General features: G+C 40.7%; 2 protein-coding genes across 3 annotated transcripts; one reads left to right on the top strand and one right to left on the bottom strand.

The window, feature by feature from the left end:
* Positions 1-1,461: 1,461 nt before the first annotated feature.
* hrob (homologous recombination factor with OB-fold) lies at positions 1,462-17,213 on the bottom strand. 2 transcript variants are annotated; one of them, XM_034055396.3, is made up of 10 exons: positions 16,973-17,213; positions 16,179-16,229; positions 12,241-13,407; positions 10,664-10,747; positions 9,555-9,692; positions 9,079-9,187; positions 8,499-8,584; positions 4,704-4,826; positions 2,658-2,874; positions 1,462-1,879 (listed from the first exon to the last, which is right to left on the bottom strand). In XM_034055396.3, exons 1-10 carry the CDS (start codon positions 16,973-16,975, stop codon positions 1,824-1,826), a joined length of 2,034 nt encoding a protein of 677 aa, XP_033911287.3. In that variant the 5' UTR covers positions 16,976-17,213; the 3' UTR covers positions 1,462-1,823. The 2 variants fall into 2 exon arrangements, with proteins under 2 accessions (XP_033911287.3, XP_033911286.3); XM_034055395.3 differs by having other exon boundaries at positions 9,555-9,695.
* A 2,249-nt stretch (positions 17,214-19,462) lies between these two features.
* LOC117433524 (ankyrin repeat and SOCS box protein 16-like) lies at positions 19,463-25,353 on the top strand. The gene is made up of 5 exons (XM_034055847.3): positions 19,463-20,049; positions 20,752-21,019; positions 22,081-22,573; positions 23,575-23,688; positions 25,126-25,353. The coding sequence occupies exons 1-5, from the start codon at positions 19,737-19,739 to the stop codon at positions 25,309-25,311; spliced, it is 1,374 nt and encodes a 457-aa protein (XP_033911738.3). The 5' UTR covers positions 19,463-19,736; the 3' UTR covers positions 25,312-25,353.
* Positions 25,354-25,515: the final 162 nt, after the last annotated feature.

Raw genomic sequence — 25,515 nt, forward strand, 5'->3', positions numbered from 1 at the left:
CATGCTTTGAGTTTACCTCCACCTCCATCTCATTTTAAACCCTTTCGGGAGCTCAGGATCTGCTCTTGAGTTGCAATTGCTTGCCTAGTCTGTGTCCTTAAATAGCAGTCAGGGCCATTTAGCACTTTACAGTCTGAAATGTTGGGCACTCACACGCTCCAATGGAATTGTATTCCATAGGGTAAATTGTTTTTTGAATGTTCCTGGTTATAGATGTTACTACTCCACCTGGAAAATATTTCATGCATTTATAACTATTAAGAAAAATAAGTTCCAAGTTACGTTTGCATGGGTTCCGTTTACCATTTAGGATTTTCTAATTAAGGATGGTGCTCTTCTCTGTAGGAATAGTCAATTGACAACAATTACAACCAGTTTAGGAATTCCATTCAGTTATTTTATAATAATTGTTGGTTTCTCCAAGCTTTGTGATTCTATTTTTAGGAGTCAGTTAAGTTAGCTACTGGGAACACTGAACAATTGACCATGACAAGACAAATATCCAACTATGGATATTGAAATGTACAACTGTCTGAAAATTTCCAGTGCACTGTTCAGGTGTATACAGGTGTGTCTTGTCCAGTGTGATTTAGGCCACTGCAGCACGTCTTGATATACACCTTAGTGAATGCACTGACCCCACTATCATTTCCCTTGCAAAGTCAGAGAGCTCCTTCTGCTTTCCCAGCTTGTCGCTGAATAGCTGCACACAACTCTCACACTGTTTATGTAAGTATAGCACAGGAGAATGTCGACTAGGGGATTTTACTTGCATTCTCTGATCTCATATAAGCTCCTCAATCATGAAGAGAAGTAACACGTCCGATAGTCTGGGGGGTTGTGTGTGATGTTGAGATCATCAAATTCATTTTCCTTGTGACCCAAGATGGACTCAAACCCAGAAGACTAGTGCATGATGCCACTGCAGCTCTTAGTCATTATAGAACTTTCCTTTACCCCAATTCTTTTGGCCAATGCAGTCATGTTATGCATAGTTGGTGCAACAGCTCCCCCTGCTGTTTGAATGCAGTACAACACTAATCACCATAAATTAAACTGAAATCCAAGCCTGAGCTTCCACATAGCAGGGAATCCAATAGTAATATAGGAAAACGAGTCTATATTACAGAAATACTTAAATAAATCACAGCATACCTTGCATCTCAACTTAGTAGGCTGCATTCATTAAGTATTTAAAAATATTAGGTTTTGTTATTCTATACATAAACAGATTGAAATTGACATTTTTTTAAAAAAAAGAGCTGGATTGGATCAAAGGGCATTCCCTGGTTCATCTCATGAAAATATTTAATTCACTGTATACTGCAGACTTGAAAAGCCTCTTGATTGCATTCTTTAAATTGGTAAGGACGTTCTACTCACAGCAGCATTCCACAGTTCAATTGCCTAATAAAAAACCTGATGGGCTTTAAAAAAAATATTCAGATCAAAATCAAGCAGTATGAGCACAGTTTTTATTGTGGTCTCAAAAATAAATTCCAGACATTTAACTGTAAAAAATGTCAAAGTAAATTTATTATTATAAAGTATCATACAGTATTTGAAAAGACGACTTTCTAGCATCTGGGCACTTTGAAGTAAGCGTTTAGTTGTTACAATCTTCATGTTTCTTTGAAAAAAACGGTAGGCTAACTTTTTATATATAATACACAGCAATATGTCTCACAAAAATATATCTTAATTTGAATGATACACTTTAACTATTTACAAAATTATACATTCCAGTGTTTATGCATTTTTTTCCCCAAAATGATCAGTGTGTGAAATAAAAAAAAAGTCTCTTGAGGAGCAAGGCAGCGGAATCAGAAAGCAGAGAAGGACTCGTCAGGGAGCTCTCCCAGTAGGTTATCCAGGTCGTCTGCAAAGAGAACACCAGGGTCACAGCTTCCAATGGGTTTGCAGTGCTCTCTACAGCTGCAATGCATTACAACTAGGGATCTATTTCTTTCACAGTAAAAATGGCTTATTTAAAAAGGCATTTCACCGTCTAAAATTAGGTATTTCAAGATAGTTGACGATTAAACATAACATTTATTAAAGCAGAAAAAAATAGCGTTGTCATATTCAAAATGTAGAATTCTCTAGAGTTACAAATGTTCTTAAATATTTATATGCTTACCTGAATAAATATTGATATGCTTACAATACATAAATAAATGTAAAAATAACAACAGACACGTGAAATGTCTCCTCCTTGTACTGGACAGAGCGAACTCTTGTAAAAATATATTTCCGATCGTTGATGTTGCTGGCATCTTTTAAGTTGAAGACATTTTAAAGAAATCATGCAGCTCTATGCAGTGTGTCTTCAATCATTAACAGGAAGCAAACTAAACCGGCTGCCAGGTTCCTAAATGCAGTGTAACAGGTAGTGCGTCACTAAGGCAAACGTTTGCTGTATTTATTGTTACGTGATAAATATGTATATTTACACTATTCCTTAAGAAACAGGAATTTTCACCGGGAACTACGTATTACGCGGTAATTGATACATTTCACTGAAATCGATAACTGTGAAAAAAAAAATGCAGCCTTAAAATATGGCATCTGAAAGGCTACAATGAGCACACACCATTAAAACAACGAGCCAGCATCCTCCTTGCCAGTCTGTATAACACATACACAGAGACACTGACCTGCTTCCCAGTCTGCACTGTTCTCTAGTTCTCCTGCCGGGCATCGCAAGGCTGTGTCCCCCCTCCTTCTGGGTTCAGGACTGAGCTGTGAAACGAGCGGCTCTTTAGAAGGCTTGCTGGAATTGCAGTTCTCATCCTGTTGGCAGCTTGGGTTCATTCTCCAGATGCTGCCCCCAGATCTGCACTTTGACTGCTCCAGGCCTGAGCTGGTCTTGTTCTGTCAACCGAAAGACTTTAGTTAGGACAAGAGGACACACCTACATGCTTTCTCACTTTTTTTTTTATCTTTTTTTTTTTTTTTTTTAATGTATCAGTCAGTAACATTTTTACATGAACATAAGAAAAAATTACAAAAGGAGGCCATTTGGCCATCAATGCCCGTCCATTTCCAAGAAGCTGATTGATCTCAAAACTTTTGTCAGTTTGGGTCTTAAAGGATCCCAGTGGTTCAGCGTCAATATGACTAGGCAGCCCATTCCATACCGTCACAACACTGTGTAAAGATGTGTCTCCATCCCTCTGTCCCAAGTCAATCTCCACTTAATTTCCTCAGGTCCTGGTTTCTGTGCTGTGATTAAGGTATTGGTTTGAGTTAACTTCGATTAAGTCCCCCCCCTAGTTCTTCAATGTTCTAGGCTAAAAAGACTCCGTTCTTTAAGCCTAGCTTCACAGCTCATATCTTTAAGCCCTAGGATTAGTCTGGTTGCTGTTTGTTAGACTCTCTCCAAGGAAAATGTTTTATCACAGTCAGCACTCGGATATACAACACTCGGATACACGTCAGTTGCATTTTACCGTCCTTTTATTCAGAAACAAATGAATGCACTTAATCACATGCAATTTCCGACTGTCACCAGTTTTCTTCAGTGTTACAATTTGCTTGATTATCTGTCACAGCCAGTTTTTTTTATTTCTTGCATGCACAAATCAGTGTTTTCATTGTGCAGTTACACAGCGCTTCCTCCAGTTTGACCCGATGAAAATTCCGCAACAAAGTGAACGAGACCAGCTACTGTAATGTGAAACAGTTAATCAGTAAACAGTTTTAGATTTTTTTAAATCTGTCATCTTTAGTTGCTTTTGTGCATTTTAATTTGAAAGTGAACTGTGACATTAGGGCCTTATCGAGCACTATATTCTGCAATTTTGATTACTGACTTTGGATACTCTTAATTCTGGAAACTGGCGGTGCTTTTTTTAATCTTTTGCTAAATTGCATTGCCTTTTAGATTTTACACAGTTCTGTGCATGGGTAACATTTTGATTTCAATTTTCTGTTGAAAATATAGTACTGTACCAACAAAACCAACTGTAGTACATCTAAATGGAAGCCTACTTATTTTAAAACACAGTCCTTCCAGCTTTGTATTTTTGACATTGTATCTTTTTTGTGTTCCCTGAAAAATGGACTTGGGTTGGAACGGGCCAAAATGAAATAATTAGATATGTGCCGCACTATTTTAACCGTCATTGAAGTCAACATTTTATAGGGTCGGATATGGGAGTGCTGACTGTAGTGACCAGAATTGAACACAGTGCGGTCTCACCCCTGCATTACAAATAGAAGTCATTGGAAGCCACACTCCCATTAAGACCTATGTGAGAAAGCTTTTAAGTGGATATTGTAGTCAGTTTAAATAACAATTGGTTTAGTCCACTGCACGTTTAGCAAGTTAATAAGTAACGGCAGCCAAAGCTGTAACTTTTATATGACAAAGTATGAAGTTTTTTTGTCACCTTGTTAATATAGAGACAGAGATACAAATAAGAAAGAAATGCAGACTGAGAAATGTATCTGATGTCTACTGATGGAGGTTATCTATTGTCAAGATGGTCAAAAACAACTATAAATGGTACAAAGACATTTTCAAAGGATCACACAACACTTCTTGACAGATCCCTTCACAACAGGCCCTTCAATATGTTCATATTGTACACACATATACAAGAGGATAGTTCCATGTAATGTATAGAGAAGTTCCTAACCTAAAGGAAAGTATTCGTAAAAGATACCGGAGGTCTGGCACTTATGTGAGCGTCACTTACCAGTACATTCTGGGGCAGCTGGCTGGAGGCCCACTCTGTCCCATCAGGGGAGTAAATTCTGAGCAAGTTGTTCGGGGTCACGTTCAAGTAATGATTACGATGGGATGGGGAAAACACTCCAACCTGAAAGAACCAAGAGTTGCTGTAGTTAAAATGATTAGCACAGGCAACTGTTAACATGAAATAACCTGTTTGAGGATATGGATGGAAGACATATCTGGTCAGGAAGGGCCAGTGCTGCTCACTCCGACTCAGGAGCTTGATACTGTACTTTGCTGGCAAGGCTGACATTTATATTTTCTGTAAACTGAACAGTACTGTTTTAAAAGGGCCTTGTCAAGAAAGAAAACACAGGTATATTAAACTGTTACCTTATAAAACCTTAAACATTACCTTGCATTTACTACAGTGCTAAGCTGTAATAAAACAAATTGTAAGGTTTTGTGCTTCAGTGGGCATTCAGAAAACCTCATGGCTAATTATCATAAAGCAGATCTTAAGCACACACCAACTGCTGGCTAAGTTTCACTTATCAAACATTCTGCAAGTCTACAGACAAACTCAAATATTTTGGTAATAAAACTGCTTTTTTTATTGTATTAATTTTTTTATTATTAGCAATCGTATGAGAGGTTACTTATACTGTATATCGTCAATTGAAACAACAGTGCTTAATTGAATTTTGCCAACCTCTTTCCTATCCGTGTTCCACATACACAGGAACATTTATTCTCAAATGCTGACATGACAGCATGATAAACAGGCAAGGAACTGTACTCTCCCCAAGCCAGCCTCAGAGTCTTCATCTGCCAGGAAGTGGAGCCCAGTCAGGTGCATTGTGGACTGTAGTTTATTAAGAAGCACTTGTATACCAGAGCTGGCTCGCAAGTATGTAAAGAACAATACATCTACAGCCACTCTGCGCAGGATCATTTAATAATGAATTGGAATGCCTTTAGTGAGTATGGGATGGAGAAGCAATACAAACATACACCGGGGATAAAATGATAGACTTGACAACTGCTTAATGGGACTTTATAGTTTAGGATTTTCAAAATGTTTATTACTAGTAAAATTAACAGGGGCTTTTACACATTTAAACAGCTGCAGCCTTACTCCCTTCCACGTTAATGATTAATGTCAGAAACTGCTATTCTTGCCATTCCCACCAGAAATCACTATGAAGCAGTGGTGTCTTTAATAGGAAGCCAGAAGCAATGGAGTGACTTTTAGACAGAGCCAAGAAATCTATGGTGTAATCTGGAGTTCGGATGAGGCACCGGCATTGAAAGAAAAAAAGAAAGTAAATGTCACAGGCTTAGACTTACCGAGCAGAACAATCAGCCTCAAATAAAAAGCACATAATGCTCTGTGCAGACAATCCCATAGAAGCCCAAGCCAATTTGGGGGATTCTTGTTTTGTCTGTGTGGCACCAAGAGATAACTGTTCTCTTTCTGTGTTTAAGTCCAAATTAACTGACTTATGGTATTTAAGTGATGGCCTTGATGTCTGGGGAAGTGATCATGACCGGGAGGGTTGTGTGTTTGTTTTTTTGGTGGACGTCCATGTTCTGTTTTTTGTTTGTTTTGTTTTTTTTAATTTAGTTGTCGCCAATTTTTTTACCCCGGTTTTCTCCCCAATTTAGTATGCCCAATTATTATCTGTATCCTCGGCTCACCGCTCGCAACCCCCCCGCCGACTCGGGAAACGGCGGCTGGAACACGCGTCCTCCGAAACGTGCTCCTGCCAAGCCGTCATTTTTCACACTGCAGATCCACAGCAATGCCACCAGACCTATAGTGCCGGAGGACAACACAGATCTGGCGGCTCCACTGCAGAACCACAGGCGCCCTATCGGCCACAGGGGTCGCTGATGCGCGGTGAGCCGTGGATTCCCCTGCCGACCTAAGCCCTCCCTACCCGGGCAGCGCTCAGCCGATTGTGCGCCGCCTCCTAGGAACTCCCGGTCACGGTCAGCTGTGACATAGCCTGGATTCGAACCTGCGATCTCCAGACTAAAGGGCACATCCGCGCGGAGCGCCTTTACTGGATGTGCCACTCGGGAGCCCTGTTCTGTTTTTTTTTTAATGTTTTTATTGCAAGATGCTTTGGGATCATTTATGATGAAAGGCGCTATATAAAAGTGTACATTTTAATATTAAAGTATTCAGCCATGCATGATGGTTTGCTGCGATTTAACCCTTTGCGGTCCATTGTCGGACCCTGTCCGACATCATTATAGAAACGCAAAAAACGGGTTTTAGTCGTCTTTTCTCCGGAAAGTCAAGAAAACCATTCAATGGCCGAGTGGGAACGACAGGAGCCAAGACAAGTCAAAAAAAAAAAAAAGGCGTATCTCATGATTAGTCATACATGGCCCTGGTATCAGATAACGGGGCGGTCGTAAGTAAACAAGCTGGCTGCCTGTGAATCAGCGCACAGAGAACACGGACATTTGCAGAGCTTTTTTGAGATGTTATAGTAATAAAATAATGACTTGGATCGCATTATTGAAGAGTTTGGTGATAAAACGAGTGATCAGGAGATGATTGATCGGTATGTACGACTATTATTATTATTATTTATTTCTTACATAGGTGAAAGCTATAGCGAACGAAAGGGTGGGGTGGGGCTGGAGATGCCTAGTGAGTGCTTTGTTGATATGCAGGGCCATTTAAACCCGTTTGACTGTGAAAAAAAATACTTTTAAACAGCGCATCTAAAATTAACTGCGCGTGTGAAAATAAATTAGACCTGGCGTGCCTGACGCGCATTTAATAAATGGACCGCAAAGGGTTAAGAGTGGAAGGGGGACTTTTGTTTACTGCCAATATCTTGGTATCCCTGAATAGATGACCATCCCCTATTCACATCTATCCAGGTTTTAATGAGCAGGGTGCACCATAAGTGCAGTGGAACTTTGTGACGGAAATAATGTGTGCTGGTTGTAAATCTCCCGCTTGACCAGTGACGGTACTAAGTAGCGAAATGGAAAGGCTTTGGACAGGCTGTCCCTGGGTCGGGAAGTCAGTCAGCCTGGAAAAAGACGAGACTCCGGTGCGGGAATGTATTGACCTGTAAGGTAAACGAGGTAGCAGCTGCAGGCAATAGAGTCAGCTGAAATCGTTTACCAAAGGGTCATGCATAAATCGCATAAAAGGGGCCGGAGAATTGTAAATTTTTTCCTTTGCTTTTGGTTTCGAAAAAGACCCGTGCACTGTGTATTTAGAGTATCGTGAGTGTTTGCTTGTTTGTCTTGTCTATAACTGTTATTTGTGTGTTTATAGACGGCTAAGACGTTCCGGAGCTGTCGCTAATATCCAGCACTGAACCCGGAACAGCACTGCACTATTTGTCACTCTTTAAACTGTATCACCCACCACGAGCACTACAGCACGCACTCAGGACTGGTGACTGTGGTTGTATATTGTGGGAGAGATACTGTGTTTATTGTTTAGGTCTGCAATCCCTGTTACTGTTCTCCGTGTTTTACGCATCGCTGTGTATAACCGGAGTTTATTATTTTGTCACCAGACCTGGATTATAACGAAAATAAAACGTATATTTTTCCATACCCGATTACAAATCTGTCTGTTTACTCCTGCACTGCATCACCTCTGCACCTGTACATAATCAGCAACCACTTTGCCACAAACCTCCATACTTATCAATGTACTACCAAGGCAGAATCACTGGGTTTGGTATCTGTTCATTTTACCCCCAGAAATGGCCAAGACATTGTATTTAAGCATAGCATGAAGCAATCTCGGGAGTCAGGAATTCAGTGTCCTTACCTGCTTTAGAAGCAGCACGGCACCACTCTTCAGTTCAGGCTGCCTCTCCTCCAGCAGCTGCCGGTGAACAGTCCCTTGCATCTCTCCTGCAGAAGGAAATACGTTTTCAGTGCTGTGCAGCTCAAGATATATCTTAGCTGTGTTAAAAAAGACATTGCATTGTTGTGTTCTAAGTTTGAACAACCGACACACTGAACTTTGTCCATACAGAGGCACGCAGCAATAGGGCAAAATACAGATATTCATATATAGTAAAATACATTCCGCAGCAATCCTAAAGTTGGCGAATGACCCAGAATATCTGGAAATAAAAAAATAGCAAAATAATAGCAAGTTTTTCATTTGCAATACGGTATGTAGTGAATAGCAGTCAGTGTAGAGAAAGGCCAGGGGGAATTTGCCAAAGATGCCTCTGTATACACCTCCCCTTTCCCTCCCCATGTCAACTGCACGTTGCATAGCAATGTGACATGCAGTTCTCGCTAGATATAGACTAAACCCTGAAGTGTGATGTTCACACAGTATTTCAAATGCCACCCCTAAATCCCAACAGGGGGTAAAATAAAAGCTTTTCTCTTACCCGTTGGGTCCCTGAAAACAGCCCTGGCGTCGCTGTTTGTGCGTGCAAGTGATTTCACCACCACCGCCATGTTGGGCACCTTGTTTTTAGGGAGCTGTTTTAAAGCAGCCTGAGAAGAGAGACCCCAGACTACAATTCAGCTAATTGAAGGGAAACAAATCAACTGCAAAACAAAAAGGGGCTTGGTTATGCAACACACTGTTTAAAGCAGCCCTTTGACTCTCCTCCACAGCTATTGCAAACCAGAACCCTGCTACACTTAGGCATTTTGGGACACTGTAAGGTTGATTGAGGACAACGTTGTTTATGAAGTCATGTTTTATTTCAAGCACATGCCTTTTGCCTCCTGGCATACCCTGCTTTAATAATTTATGAATCGAAACATTTTTTATGGAAAATGTGTTGTAACCTGTGCTATGTTGGAAAGTGTAATTTCACAGTTTTTGGCAGCACATGAAATGTGCACTGGGTTTTACCTTGCGGAGCACCATGATAATACTGTATGTTCTGAGAAAGCTGGAGGGATTCTTCTCATCCAGTCCTAGCTCAGTCTTCATTGCTGTCCAAGGACCTCGTTCAAACTCATCTTCCACCGTCTGCTGAGAACTCGGGCTCTGCTACACACCAATGAAATCTAAAGTTTATTTTGACATTCATGCAGGAGTAGTTTCAAATGTCACGTTACTTTTCCATTACTATATTTTGGGGTTTGCAGTCAATACAGGTTATTTTTCTCCAAATCTGCCTTTTAGATATGCTTTAAGCATATCTAAAAGTTTACTGTAAAAATATATTGTTTCCATGAACCTTGCACCAATTCCACCCAAAAAACTTAGTATATTTAATATTTATAATTCTATAGTTGTATTTGAAACGGCTACTAGGAACCGGACGAGCATTGAAGGGCAGAGTGAGAGATGGTAGATTTTCTTACGTTAAGAAAAAATGGTCCAATTCATGACACTATTTAAAATGTTAAAGTGTTTTGAAAAAGAGACTAAATTGTAAATCTAACAATGTAACAGCAGTACAAGTTCATCCGCATTAAGCTTGATGCTTTGAGGGGAGCGGTATGTAATAAACGCGTGAAATGTTAAAAACATACTAGGAATGTTTGTTGCCAATCAAAAAAGCCATCATATGAAACCTTCCATGACTATTTTAAATTACTGCAACAAGTGCTTTATTTAAAATATCGCCATATCCTAACAAAGTATAAACAACACGCTAAGAACCAAAAGATATTTAATACAAGGAAAATACCAGTGAAAATAACACCTCGTCTCAGGTGGGAGTTTCAGCATTGGCCAATATCACTCTCCAGCTGACCAAGCAAGTGCAACACTACCTAAAATCATGACTTGCAAACAAAGATTTCTCAAAGTGCAGTACCAGATATCCGGTTATAAAATGCAAGGTTTACTGTAACATGGGTTTCTATTAAAAGTGCACATAACAGACGCAATATTGGGATTGGAAGTGGACAACAGGTAGGATTTACAGAATTATTTTGTTGGCTACAACCGCTTTAAATGCATGGACTCCTTAGAAATCCTCCTCCCACACTGGTCTGAGTCCCAGGTACCTGTGGCTGCAGCTTCGCTAGAGCTCCATGAGCTGGGGTCTGTGGAGCGGAGACCATGACTTCTTCCAGGTTTCTCCCAAGGAGCTGCAAACAGGAGACCAAACAATCAGCAGTAACATACAAAACATTCAGACCTCTCACGATCAGGGATGTTGGTTTAATTTCCTAAATGTTTAAACATGTTTAACCCTTTCATGCATGGCGACCTCACATGGGGACGGATAAAAACAAACGCTCTTCTAGTCTTTATATGGGGGGATATGGAAGACGCAAATGCACGATTTTCCCCATATAAAGCAATGGAAAAAATAATGCAATATATTTATATGTGTGTCCTGTAGGATTCAGCCGGAATTCGGTGGAACAGTGTATGAAGACGGTGGCATTTGAGGCAGGACTGTAAACACTATATGCAACATTAAATGAGAAAGTAATGAAGAATATGTGATACCCCAATGGACATTACAAGTTAAATCAACAATTGTTTTTGAGTATATTTTACTTGTTAAGAAAAAAATAGAACCTCATTCCATCCAATCACCCTTTCTGTGTGTGTTGCAGAATGTGAGATAAAACCTAAAAAACTAAAATAGTAGTCCCTCGCTAAAAATAAATCCTTGTGCCGAAACATTAAATGTGTTCTCTGTACACATTACATTGCGTAAAAATATAAATCTGTACAGTAGGTCTATACATTAGTACAGTAGTAAAATCAAATGAATACCAAGCGCACTCTTTATACTTTAGCCTACAGGCTACCGGTAACACCAAATAAATCATGCTGCTGCACTGTACACGTTACTGTACAAAACAAAACTTTGGATCATGCAATTCACAATGACCTAGCGTGACACTGAATTGGATATTATCGGGGGCATACATTGTGTCCAGCATAACGGTATGTGTACTAGCAAGGGACTACTGCGATAATTTCGCTATCCTTTCTGAAACCCACCCTGCACACTATCTTAATTCCTGCTCCCATGGCAGGAGAGTTCAGGGCACAAGACTCCCATTGCAGAGCGCCTGCGGGAATATTTTAATTAACAAATAACGAGTAAATAAATAAATAATGTCTGGCTACACTGTAGGTGTAAAGCTGAGAAAGCCAATTTGGGTGAAACTCCACACTCCCAGGAAGCCTGGGGCTACGGATGAGAACTCGCTTCCCCTCTATATGCCTGAACTCCTCCAGGACAGAACCATGCTGAAGAATCAACAAGCACAATTAAAGATTATGTAAATTGTAGTGCAGTGCCATGGGTTTTCATGTTTCAATATTCTTTCATTTTGAATTAGCTGGCAAACAAAAATATACTCTGTATCATATTACAGTAATATAACATGCATTCTACTGTACAGAAAAGTTTATCTACATTCTCAAATGGGTCATTTGTTTTTAAAAAAAATTTTATTTTTTTATTTTTGTGATTTATAAGAAGTTAATACTTTGGTGTGTAATGTCAGAAAACATTTTGCATAGATTGATCAGTTTTGCTTTGCCCGAACTGCAATTCATTATTATCATTTCCGCTGGGATTCTGGAAAGCCTGAAAGATGCAAGCACAGTGCCTCACCTGCTTGGGTAGAATCCCCGCTGGTCCTGGGAAGCGCCTGGTCTTGGCCTGGGGGGTGCCCCAGGCAGCAGACTGAGGGGTCTTGTTAGCTGCCGAGACCAGCTGCACTAAGTGGTTGGTGTAGACTGGGGTCTGCAGGGAGCTGGGTGCGACTGCAGGGGAACAGGGCATCCTTGGGGCCGCTACTGGAGTGGTGGGCTGGAGGGTACGGGGTTCCTGGGGGGACCAGGCTGGTCTGCTAGACCCTGTACTGCTGGGGTAGGAGTAGTTCTGAGCTGAGGTCTGGGGTCTTGCAAGCCGGGGGTTATTAGGCGTTATGTTGGGAGTGTAGCTAAAACTCGGACTCCTTAAGCTGGCTGCTATTGGTCTTAGTGCCTGGCTTCTGGGTGTTGAAGGAGCTGGACAAACAATTAATGGAGTTGCTTGAGGAATGTTTGTTTGCATACTGACGGAGACGGGAATCTCTCCCATTTTGCGTATGCAATTGCTTTGATTGCGAATCCGTGTGTCTGAGCTTTCAGGAACTGAATCTGAAGTGGAAATCTGAAGAAACTTAGACCTCCCATCCTGATGACAGCCCGGATCGGAATCACGCGGCCGTTTCACCGCGGACTCGTGAAAAGCAGAATCCACTCTGGGGCGCATCTGTGGAGTTCTAGTTGACGACACAGTGGAGCCGTGAATTTCAAGACGCTTGTTCTCTCGCACAGCCTGTTCAGAAACAGACCCACTCCCCACAGCAATGGGCTCTTCGTAAGCTGGCAGCGAGAGATCTAGGTTGTCAAAGTCATCTGCAACCACACCCCGGGGGTTTCCAGTGGTAAATGAGTTTGCCTTGCTCACAAATCTGAACTTAGATGCAGCGTTCTGTTGCTGTGCAGTGACACACGAAAGCGGGTCAGAAGGCCCCTTAATTTTAGACGGCAGCTGTATTTCTGAGTCTGGGGTACCATGTTTACTGGTCTGTAGGACTGGACTGTTTGGAGATAGGGATGGTGATGTTTCTGGAAGATGCTGAAGATGCCTAGGTTTTACACTGGGGTTTTGCAGGCTGGCTGTTGTTGGTGCCCTGAGACCTGCACCAATGTGACGTACTGTCACAGAGGCAGGCGCTGCAGGGGAAGTGCCTATTTTGGTTTCTAAATCCACCACTGCCGACAGAAAATCCTATAGATACAAATACAGAACAGGTTAATGCAGGTAAGCAAGGGGTTTCATTTTATAATTTAATATAATCAGTAACACTTATGGCATGGTTGTAGACAGGTCTTAAACCCCCATCACTCCGTTTTATGGCTACTCAAGATTTTCTTTAGTACATATTTATGTATGTTATGGTACGGTACAAAACTGAATATTGGCAAATCTTAAGATTTACTGACAAATGTCGACACTTACCAAGTAAAGCGGTAAATCTCAAGTATAACCAAGTGCCTTTGGCTAATGACCGAATGTCTTTCGAATCGCTTTTGCGGATTTATATAGTTGCCAGCATGACATGGAAATTATTTCTAAGCAGCCTCTTTCTGATGGGCAAGGGTTCAAAACGATGTATGTGCAATAAAAAGGGTTCCAACAAAAAGTGCTATTGTAAGGCTACAGGAGTCCTGTGTAACTCCAAGTACCACAAGAATCTACCATGCTGCAGGAAGAAAATATATCTATTTCTAAATAAATATGTCTTTGTGGCGTTTTGTGACAGAATCAATGTGTGATTTTTCTGTTGAAAAAATGAAGGTGTTACTTTTCATCAAACTACTTTGTATTTGGAGTACTATATCCTTCAACACCATTGTGAATTGTTTTAGATGCAAGCTTACTATAATGTTGGTTGTTCTATGTAAGTCGATCACAATATTGTTCAGTACTATGATGAACTATTTTAAAATGCTCAATTGTGCATTACTGTAAGCTCATTAATGATTATTTTGTTAATGGAAAACATGTATGCAGAAATACATCTATTCTTCGACAATGATTATTTGGTTAATTGACTATTTCTATGCAGGAATAAATAAATTATTTGATGATATACCTGTGGTGTAACGATTCACCGGTATGGACGATATATCGATCCAGAACCTCTAGGTTCGGTTTAAATTGATAAGGAATCATTCATACCAATACAAATGCACTGAAACTCATTAAATGCAGTGATAATGCAACATCATTTACTGAAAAATAAAGCGACGCGGGACTGCGCGTGATCATTTATTTACTTTACTTCCTGGGTCAAATATTGTTTACGTCATTACAATGCGTTCCTCATAGAAGACGCGATGGCGGACGCAAAAGACCGACAGACCAAAGAGAATAAACCCAAACCTAAACCTATAGTGTTTTTTTTCTACATGAAAACGGAAACGAGCTTGATAAGTCAAATGCGATTTGCAAGATATGCCGAACAGAAGTTACCAAAGTACATTGGAAATAAATACAACTAATCTTTCAGTGAACATGAAGATGCCACAGTATCGATGTAGACCGCACTGATTTAAAGAGACCTATAAAACCTGCTAGGCTACGGCCCTCTAAGACCAGAGCTGGGCTCCCCTGATCTAGGTGTTCTTGCCATTTGCAAAGCAGACCACAAAGCCATACTGCATAAAGAAATGGGGTTTTAAAAAAGGAGTATTGTGCCCCACACATTTTTTTTTTTTTTTTTTTTTTTTTAGTATTTTAGAAGGTTACTTATAAAAACATATGTTGGAAATTTCAGGGCTGTAGACATTTCATGAAAAAAAAAAAAAAATCACTTTTGGTTTAAAAAAGGTAATGCCTGCTATTTGTTTTGATACCTTATTGTCAATATGAATATATTGTTTGGTACAGACCTATTTCTTTATTGAAGAATGAGTAGTATGTTCGCACTGTCCTTGCTCCGAGTTGAAAAAATGGTTATTTACACTTGTTTCAGGAACACAGTTAATGAGATTGAATAATAAATGTTTAATTATTCAGGATTTCAAGTTTTTACAGTTAGCATTACTGGATTATACTGATAAGCAACTTTTTGTGCTTTATTAGTTGTATCGTGATACGTATCGTATCGCAGCCCATGTATCGAGGTACATATTGTATCATTGTCAAGCTAAAGGTACACATCCCTAGCATTTACTAATGAGCTTCAGGTAATTCATACAATGAACCGGTAAATGTCTGAAAAGCAATCTAATTCTTCATAATTTCAAACATTTACCAGTAAGCGTTGGAAAATTATAAATTAACTGGTAAATGTCTGAAATGTAATCTATTTCTTTAATTTCTGATTTTACCACCTTATTTGTTAAATGTTGACATTTACCGGTAAAACTTAAGATTGACCAGCTTACTGTGCTAGGCTTGAAACTGAGAATCATAGCATTGTATGTACTGTAATCACATATGAGAAATGAACCAATCACTGTTAAGGGTTTGTAAAAATTCCAGTGTAGCTTATCCTGTTTGCAAATCCTGTGTATAAAATACAGCACAATTCAAAAATCACTTAACTAAAATATGGCACACTCAGTTGTAAACACTTCATACTGTAGAGCCTAATTATGGAAAATATGCATGAACCACTGCTGCGTGAATATGTATGCAACTCTGTACTTAATACATGCAGTATTTATTGTATATTAATGAGAAATGCATCAAACATAAAACTTTAATATATGACTTGATCTATGTTCTTAATCATAACATGTTACTCTATATGTGTAAATTACCTGAATATTTAAAAAATAGAGTAAAATGAATTAGAAACAATTATGTTTAACAGTAGTTTCTCCAATGTCCTTTTTGTGATTTATAATAACTGAATAAGATGTGTGTACTGTATGGGTGTCTTGTTATAAGACAAGTATATCCTAACTTATAAACCAAATCACCAGGTCAAAAGACCCTTATATGGAGAGGGAAGGAAAAATAACATGGCAGTGGCCTAACTGTCTCACCTCATCTTCAAATTCCTCTCCAACATTAAACAGCTTGCGCCAACTGCAAGCCTGGGAAAAGCAACACAGATAATTAATGACTGTACTCCATTTGAAATGAATTAGACAGAATAGAAACCCTAGAGATGTGCATCTCATTACCAAGGGGACAAACGTTCATCATTACACACACTTCAATTTAAAATACATTTTGGAGCCATACTTGATGTTTTCGATATACAGTACAAAGACAGCAAATTTGTCTTTACAGCCAATATTATATTACAATTTAGCGTTAAAAACTCTATCAAAATACAAAGGCACGAGTTCAATTAATAATGCTGCACAATTGTCTGTAGGCATTAAACAAAGTAATTTTAGAATAGTTTACTATTGTTGTTAGTTTTGTCCAGTTCGGCTTGGATTTTGGCGTCTGGCCTCATTTCTATCTGAACATAATTGGTACCTCGCACTGTCCGTGTAGTTCCCCGAGACATTAAGTTTTTTTCCTCAACTTATTTCCTCAGAACATTAACTAAACTAAGCGCGAAATGTTTACTTCTGAGTGCAAAAGCAGCGAGTCCAGAAGTTGTTCACATTGAGGCTTAGCAAGCGAACCAAACTCGGTCAGTTTGCCAAACGGAGAGAGACCACTTTTTGGTGGACTCGGTACGGTTCGTTTCGCAAGCGAATTGTTTTTCACACCAAACGCAACGAACCATACCGAATGCGGACCAACCCGTTTCAGATCCAGTGTGAACACACTCGTTCAAAAGCATTTCAAGCATGGATTTATTTTTATTTTTTTTTCTCACCATAGCAGAGATGTAACTTTCCAGGTTCTAATATCACCAAGATTGAGTTTTGAGGAGATGGCTAGTAGAAACGGTTTGAAAGCCATGCAATGAAAAAAACAAAATCGACAACTTTTTTTTTTTTTTTCTTACAACGCTTACAAATCAGACGCCACTTTCCGCCGCCAACATTCATTCAAGGAGCGTGTGCGCGCAGTACTATGACGTAGCACACAGCTGTGCTGCGGACTGGGCGAGGTCACGTGTTTATTTCCTTCAGTTTGTAGCAGCGCTTGTCTCAACACGTGCCCGGCTTATTTAATCAAAGCGGGTTCCCGGCGATTTTGAATCTTCCGCGGATACGCGCAGAGCTTGTCATTCATGTTAAGCTTCAGCGAACTTAATGATTCAGCAAAAATAAACAACGTAACATAAAAATAACATATATTTTTTTAAAAGTTGAAATGTAAAATCTACTTTTTGTTATAAATAAACAGCACCTATTATTATTATTATTATTATTTATTTCTTAGCAGACGCCCTTATCCAGGGCGACTTACAATTGTTACAAGATATCACATTATCTTTACATACAATTACCCATTTATACAGTTGGGTTTTTACTGGAGCAATTTAGGTAAAGTACCTTGCTCAAGGGTACAGCAGCAGTGTCCCCCACCTGGGATTGAACCCATGACCCTCCGGTCAAGAGTCCAGAGCCCTAACCACTACGCCACACTGCTGCCATAATGTGACTATTATATTAAGAAAACAACAAACGGGGCACTGAATTTGATACTCCACCGCAATTATGGGGCCAGGTGTCAACCCTAATAGTCATACAGCCTCAGGGGTACTTGTAAGGGTCATGGGATACGCAGGAGAAACGCACAAATACAAATTAAAGCGAAAGAAAATAATGGAAATTACTTTTAACGGTATTATATAGTATCTCTAAACCACTGTGCATAAATATGGCATGCTTGTTTAGTAGCTCAAAGTGAACCGCAGATTACAAAAAACAAAAACCATTAGATCCTCACTTTCCACCTGTACGCATGCGTGATTTCCACTCTACTCGGTGAAGCAGGCTGCGCCTGGCGAGTCTGCCTATGGAGAGGGTGCTGTGGTGCGCATGAACTTACTGTTTTCAACTTGTATAAGTGAAGCACAGTATTTCTGCATTTTTTTTGTATAAATGCTCCGCTAAACATAAACAATAATCACAGTTCATGCTTTGACGGGTTTTGTTTTATTTATTTATTAGGCGCGGCTGCATTTTAGTAACAGCAATAGCGGCGGTTTGAATTTATTTTGATGTGTTTGAAACGGATCAATTTCTTGCAAAAGAAAAACGTAGGAAGAAAACACGAGTACAGAAAGTGCAAAGCGACAGAAAGTTATACAGAGGCCCTTTGGTTAATTTTTTATGCTGCTTTAATAAAAATAAAAATACAGTAATAACTTTGCAGAATAGAAGGCAAATACGAGTGTTTTTAAAAAGATTCCTGAATACTTTTAATTTTACTTTTAATTCTGTGCATTCTAAGACATGTAATTGAAAGTTTTAATAATACAGTCTACTGTTTGTTATTCTGTTCTTAAGCAGCAGTTTGTCAGTCTCAAACTTGTGACAAATTTATATATTAAATAAATGGGGGGGGGGGGGGGGGGGGTAATCAGTTTATTCTTGCAGCTGTGGTACCAGTGAGCAAAAATTGTAAATTGCACGTTAGCTGAAACCTCCAGACAGAAGGGGGTGCTGTTTAAAAAAGCGGTAGAAAACCCTGCTCTATAGGGATGTTGTTATAGTTAACATATAGGTATTCATACTAATTGGGTGGATGAATATACAGTGGCATTTAATGGGAGCTAACATTAACCCTTTACTGCATGACTTTTTTCTTAATATCAAAATATTTATATATTTGTAAACTTGTGAACACAATGTATTTGCTAAATAAGTGGAGGGTGTTGCCCTGGAAACAGACTGGCAATTTTTGAACGGGTAAAGAAGTGTAAAACAGTGACAGAAGGTGACACCTCAAGATTTGTCATTTGTCCATTATATACCCACCTGCATGACAACCTCTTGGGGTTGAGAATTTCCATTTTCTATCTTCTATCTGCAAAAGCACCCCTCGAACCCACCCCAACCCCCCCACAAAAAAAATAATAATAATGGGGGGACCGTGGTTATCTGGCTATGAACACACAGGGATACAGAGCAGAAGCTGCTACTGAACAACATTCAGATGTGGTCTATGACCATTTTACAGCTTGATTACTCAAAACTATACTTTTGTTACTTGGAACCCTGTAACTGCAAACTCGCGATTTCTTCAGGTTTTGGGTTACGGGAGGACACAAACATGACAAACTGTTCTTTGGTCGTTTAACCACCGAGGAAGCAATGTTATTCTGAATACGCACAGACATACAGTATACCATGTGCTGCTATATAAATAGCTGTGCAGATCTGGCCTCTCTGCTGTAAACATGCAGGCAGCATCTTGTGATCGTGTTTTTAAAAGGGCATCTGCACCTGTCAATCTCGGCAACCGATACTGCTAAACGGAACAGAGTACCAAACTGCTTGACACATGGTCACCGGAATTGTACTGGGAGTATTCTGAAGTTCATTAAATGTTCACTTAGGGTTTTTTTTTATTATTATTATTAAGCACTTATAACCCTGTAACAGTAGCAGGCTCCATACCAGTTACTTGTGGAGACTTTACCGGTGTTACACAACACCTGTTTGAATGTTAGAGGACGGTAAATAATGTCGCGCCGGGATACATTCGTTTTCACCTCCACCACGCTGCGGGCCCTGCGCCATCAGCAGGACATGTTGGACTGGGAGACCGAGCGGCGGGCCCTGGCAAGGCGGAGGCTCCTTCTCCCCAAAGCCAGGAAGATGATCACCCCCCGACCGCAACCAGCCGGGGAGTCCAAATACTGCCGCGACGCTGTCATCCACAACGCTCTTTTCACTGGGGACCTCGACAAAATCAAATGCATCTTTAATGACGAGTCCACGTCAAACATGATCATAGAAACGCTCAACGATGAACTTGTCTGGTCACCAGAGATGGGTATGTATGGAGCAGTGGTTTCTCAACATTCACCCATCTGTAGTTAAGGATTTTGGTTCATTGTTTTTTTTTTTTATGTTCTTCTCCATAATTTCTGTTAATCTCTATCATCTGTGATTCATGTAATCCAATATGTAGCGGCAGTACATTTCGGCCAGTTGGTGGCGCTGTGGTAATGCAGCTTCGCAGATGCCACAAGTACAGTAGGTTTGTGATTTGTTGCCATGGTTGTGGCAGTGGGGTTGTCGTGGGTTACAAGAATACAAAATGATCTATAGAATTGTTCACAAAAACGATTTTTTGTATTTTTTCTAAACTTGTAGGGACAATTATGGGGTACAGTTAGGTCATGTTTAATCCATATAGATGCAGATCACATGTAACAATCCTAGGTGTTACATGAACAAGGTTTTACAGCAGCAGTGTCCCCCACTTGGGATTGAACCCACGACCCTCCGGTCAAGAGTCCAGAGCCCTAACCACTACTCCACACTGCTGCCCTGTTGTTTATAATGAATGTATTGTGTTTTTCAAGTTATATATGTCTGATTTTTTCTTATTTTGTCAAATGGATGGGTTCTATGTGGGAATTATTTAGTTAACATTAGATATTATTGCAATAGCTGCTCAGTATGTGAAAGGTTCTTGAAATAAAAAAAACAGCTCATGCTATTATGTTGTGTTTTGTGATTTGCTCCGCAGGGCTTTGGGCCTTGACCCCCAAGCCGAAGTACACGTCTGCGTTACGCATCACTGCAGGCAGGGGCTACACTGCCTGTGCCAAGCTGCTTCTGCACAAGGGGGCTAATGTGAATGCCAGCCCTGGGGGGCTCAGCGCCCTTCATGATGCCTGTGCCGGTGGCTTCACCGACTGCGCCCAGCTGCTCCTCAGCTACGGAGCCAACCCAAACATCCTCTCCGAAGAGGGAAGCGCTCCCATACACCTCTGCACCACCCCCAAGACCTTCCAGTGAGAGCCACCTGCATTTGTTAAGCAAAAGGGGGTGTTTTGTCAGTGTTTGCTTACTAGGGGCATTAAGAGATTACAGTTTAGACATTAGAAAAATGTACAGGTTGTAGGTGTTTAGATGGTAGGAAGTGTGCAGTGTAAGCCAATTTATTTCATATTCAGACAGTCTTCACAGTCTTTTCGATAAATACGATTAACATTAGAGTAGCTTCAGATGTGATTTGAATGGCTTTTTTACACTGCCCTTGCTGTTGTGTGGTGTTTGCAGTCATTCAGAGTGGTTCTGGGTTCTAATGCACCAATAAATTGGCTTTGAGCTTGTCTGAAGAAACCCTAAGAGCTGGGACTAAGTGCCTTCCTCATTGTATTCAAATCATGTGAGAATGTCATCAGATTTCAAAATAAGATTTTAACTTGTAACAATGTAGCTGTCAGCCCAGCTACTCTCTCAGTATATCTGTATAGTAAGTGCGGTTAGCAGTTGAAAAGTTACATAATGATTATGCTCTCATCCACTGGAATTGTGCATGAATGTTTGAGCATGACATAGACTTTTCCATGGCCACCGCAGGCCCCAGAACTCAATCCATTTGAGCATGTTTGGGATGAGCTTACAACACAACCCTCTGCTTACCAATTGCGTGAAATAATATAGATTGAATGGGATCCCTCGAGTCGTGTTCCAGCACCTTGCGGGGTTGTTGTGCCAAAGCTGTGATCAGGGAAAAGGGGGCTCCAGACTTACAGTAGTACATGTCCTAATAAAGTGGCCAGGCAGTGTAGATTCTATGGTAGAATTTACACCAAACCAAGTCAAGATATTTAGACAAACATTCATCAGTGTAATCCTGGGAGAAAACTTCTAGCATTCAAGGGAAAGACATTGATGCATCAAATCTAAAAATGCATTGGATCTGAATGCTACTAACATTTTCGTAACTTTACCAGTTATTATTATTATTATTATTATTATTATTATTATTATTATTATTATTATTAAAAAAGTAGTTTACACTTGGGGTAAAAAAAGCTTTTGAGTTTGGCTTTCGGTTCTGTTGCAGGTGCGCCAAACTGCTCTTGGAGTTCGGTGCTAACGTTAACATCCTGACCAGAGACAGCCAGATGAGCCCTCTGCATGTGGCAGCGCAGCACGGCCTGGAGGAGCACCTCACCCTGTACCTGTGCAGAGGAGCCCACGTGTGCAGCCGCAACCGTGAGGGAGAGACAGCCCTTAACGCAGCCTGCGCCAGCGCTGAGAAACCCGCGGAGGGCGGGCGGTACTACCGCGTGGTGCAGAAGCTGCTCTCCGGCGGGGCGGACGTGAGGGTGGCAGGCAGGAAGAACCACACCCCGCTGCACAATGCCTGCGCCAACTGCAGCTACCGCATTGTGGATCTGCTGCTCCAGCACGGGGCTGCGGTCAACCAGCAAAACTGCGCCGGATACACGCCGATGGACTGCGTCTTACAGGGGGTGGAAGACTACTTGGATTGGCAACCAGAGGGCATTGTGCTGTCCTTGCTCAATCACGGCGCTTCACCCATCAATCCCAAGGTCAGACTCTAGATTAAAGTGGTTCTAGCAAAATACTTAAGACTTATCTATCCTGAATTTCCATGCTTGTTTTGTTACACTTGTATTTCTTAGGTTAGCAGTTTCTTTGGGGTCAAGCATCTTGGCTGTACAGCATGGCAGTCATTAGGGGAAGCAGCTGGTTGGTTAGGAATAGGAAAAAAGCCCCTCACAATCCAGGTGACCATTAAAGTGCTAACTGAAGCAAAGGCTTGAAAACAGAGATTTCTTTAACCTAGTGAAGTACCTGTGTTTGCTAAAACATAGATTATTTTCAAAACTACACATTTGAGACCTAGTTAATGGCGTGGAATTATTTTATTTGCTGCAGGCGCTTAATATAGGGTTTTGGTCGGTGTGGTTTTGGTCTTCTCTGGTGCTTGTTGTTCTCTGCTAGGTTGAGTGGAGGCATCCATAACTTTATATCAAACAGGGTTCCAAAGGCGCGGCCGCATGGTGTGCAGGGGGACTCAGTATGAGGAGAGCAGATCTGCGTGTGTGAAATGCATATTCTTCAATGGGAATTGGCATTGCTGCCCCAGCGGTTTAGGGAGGGAAAACCAGTAGGGACGGTTTCTCCTCCCCACCCTGCAGTGCGCCCTACTGGCCAGGCGCCCGATGAGATCAACCAGACACCTGGAGGGCTGACCTTTGCCCTTAAGTGAAAATTAGCAAAGAATAATAGATCATTATTTACCTTCAAGTCACAGTTGCCACAGTTGCAGAAGAGGCAACAGTTTGCTGTCATTTCTAAAAACCAGCATCTATAAGTCTTTTAAAAGCACTCCCAGTGATTGATAAATGTCATTAATTTAGTAAGCCTGGTAAACAATGATCTAAGGAGAAACAGCAATAGAGAATTATACAAAACGCACAACATGTATTGAATAGGAAAGACCTGAAGTATTTGGAACATGTAGGTTGCAGTGCATCGGTTTGTTTGCAGGAGAGCTGTACTAAAGATACCGCTTTCCTCTTTGCAGATGCTCAAACTGTGCTCACTATCCCCCAGAACCATGGAAGTGATCCTGAACTCGTATGAGCACATCCCACTGTGTGACTCCTGGGTGGAGTCTGTCCCCCCTGAGCTATGGCAGGTAAGGGGATTACAAAACAAACCGAAATATACTGTAGGGCAGGCAGGGATAACCAGGAAGTCCTTAAAGAGCCACACAAATAATATCATTTCCAAGAGACAAAAGAACTGGAACCTCAGATAAGTTTGGGGAAAAAATGATAAAATGACAGTATGTGTTTCTTTGAATAGCGAACTTGTATTTAAATTTTAAAACATATTGTACTATTTTAAGTTAAAACATTTTCCAGGTCTTATTCTCGGGAAATCTGTTACGCTTGCACTTTCGAGGTAATTTCACCCCAGCAGTGTCTTCTGGGTCAAAGAATGTCCTGTAGGAAAGCATGTCGGTCAATAGGGGAACCAGCTGGTTGGTTAATGACAGTTGAAGGTGTGAAGGGGTGGGGACTATGCACCCTCCAGATGAAATGACCAAGCAAGTGCAACACTGACGAAAAACATGGCTTGCAAACATTTCTTTAACCAATTATAGTACCAGATATCATGATTTGTAAGTCATTAACAATAGAAAAAGAGCTGGAACCTTAAATAAGTTTAGTTTGGGGAAAATGTGATTTAAAAAAATGGAAGGTTTAAGCAGACTAAACAAAAACTTTAGTATTTTGTGCTCATTGAAAATGTTGTATGTTTAAATACAACATCAATTTTGTTGCATTTTGGCTGTACTTTCTTCCCCCAGAGACTCCTAAAATCCATAAATACCCGTAGATGAGATATGTCACCTGTGAATTGTGGAGTTCAATGAGCCATACTGTATAGAACTCAAGAGATATCTGTTGGACAGCCTGGCTGTAGGTCAAATTCACAAGTTTCCAAATGGCAGTAATAAGGGAACAGCTACCAGAAAACAAATTTAAAAGTAAAAGCATGTGTCTAGACTGAACAGCCTTTTACAAAAACAGAAGGGGACCAAGAAAGCAGTTATTGCTGCATTATGTGGTAGCGACAGGTGTCAGCTTGGCTGCTGTTGACTCATAGCTTTAATATCATGTCAGCATTTTCACTAATCTGTTAACAGTATAACTTCCAACCGTATCAACCAATTGTGACAAGATCTGGCCTGTGCCAGTTTGTGTTGCTGGGCGTGGGGCTTGTGTAACCTGTTTTACTCAAACCGCTTGAGCACAGAATATCTTAGCATCCCTGAATAGATATATGTACCGTTGTTTAAACTGTACAAAATATAATTCTTGATGTCTGTGTGCTATATTCGTCTGCAGTGTTGAAGAGTGTATGTGTGTGCATTCATGGCTGTCATTATGTGGAGTGTTTGGTTCACACGAAGACAAAGAGAAGCCAACGTTAAGCAGAGAACTTTGAATGCAGAAGTGTTTATCCCAGATGCTTATGATTGTGGTGATCCATGCCTCTCTGGAGTTTAGCATCTGTTGATTGTGGGAAACCCAGTCAGACAGCTGATATGTTGCTTTCCCTGCAGGAGCACCACACATTCTACAGCTCTGTGGTGCAGATGACCAACCAGCCTCGATCACTGCAGCACCTGGCGCGCTGTGCCGTGCGCGGGTATCTTGACGGGCACTGCCACTCCGCCATCACCCAGCTGCAGATTCCTCATTCCCTCCAGGAGTACCTGCTGCTCAGGATCGAGGGCTCCATCAAATAATGCACAGGGATCACCTTTCAATACAGCAAAAATATTCATTAAAAAAAAAAAAAAAAGATTTTCAAATGCATTTATTTATCCCTTTAGATATGCCTCTCATTTTGAAAGGAGGTCTTGGCAAGAAGGTGGGCAGAAATAAACTTGAGTTAAAAACTGATAAGCACTTCATGTACATGGCTAAAGGAACCAAGATTTCAAGAAAAC

This window comes from Acipenser ruthenus, chromosome 33 (genome assembly GCF_902713425.1).
Source record: "Acipenser ruthenus chromosome 33, fAciRut3.2 maternal haplotype, whole genome shotgun sequence".
NCBI classification, from domain to species: domain Eukaryota; kingdom Metazoa; phylum Chordata; class Actinopteri; order Acipenseriformes; family Acipenseridae; genus Acipenser; species Acipenser ruthenus.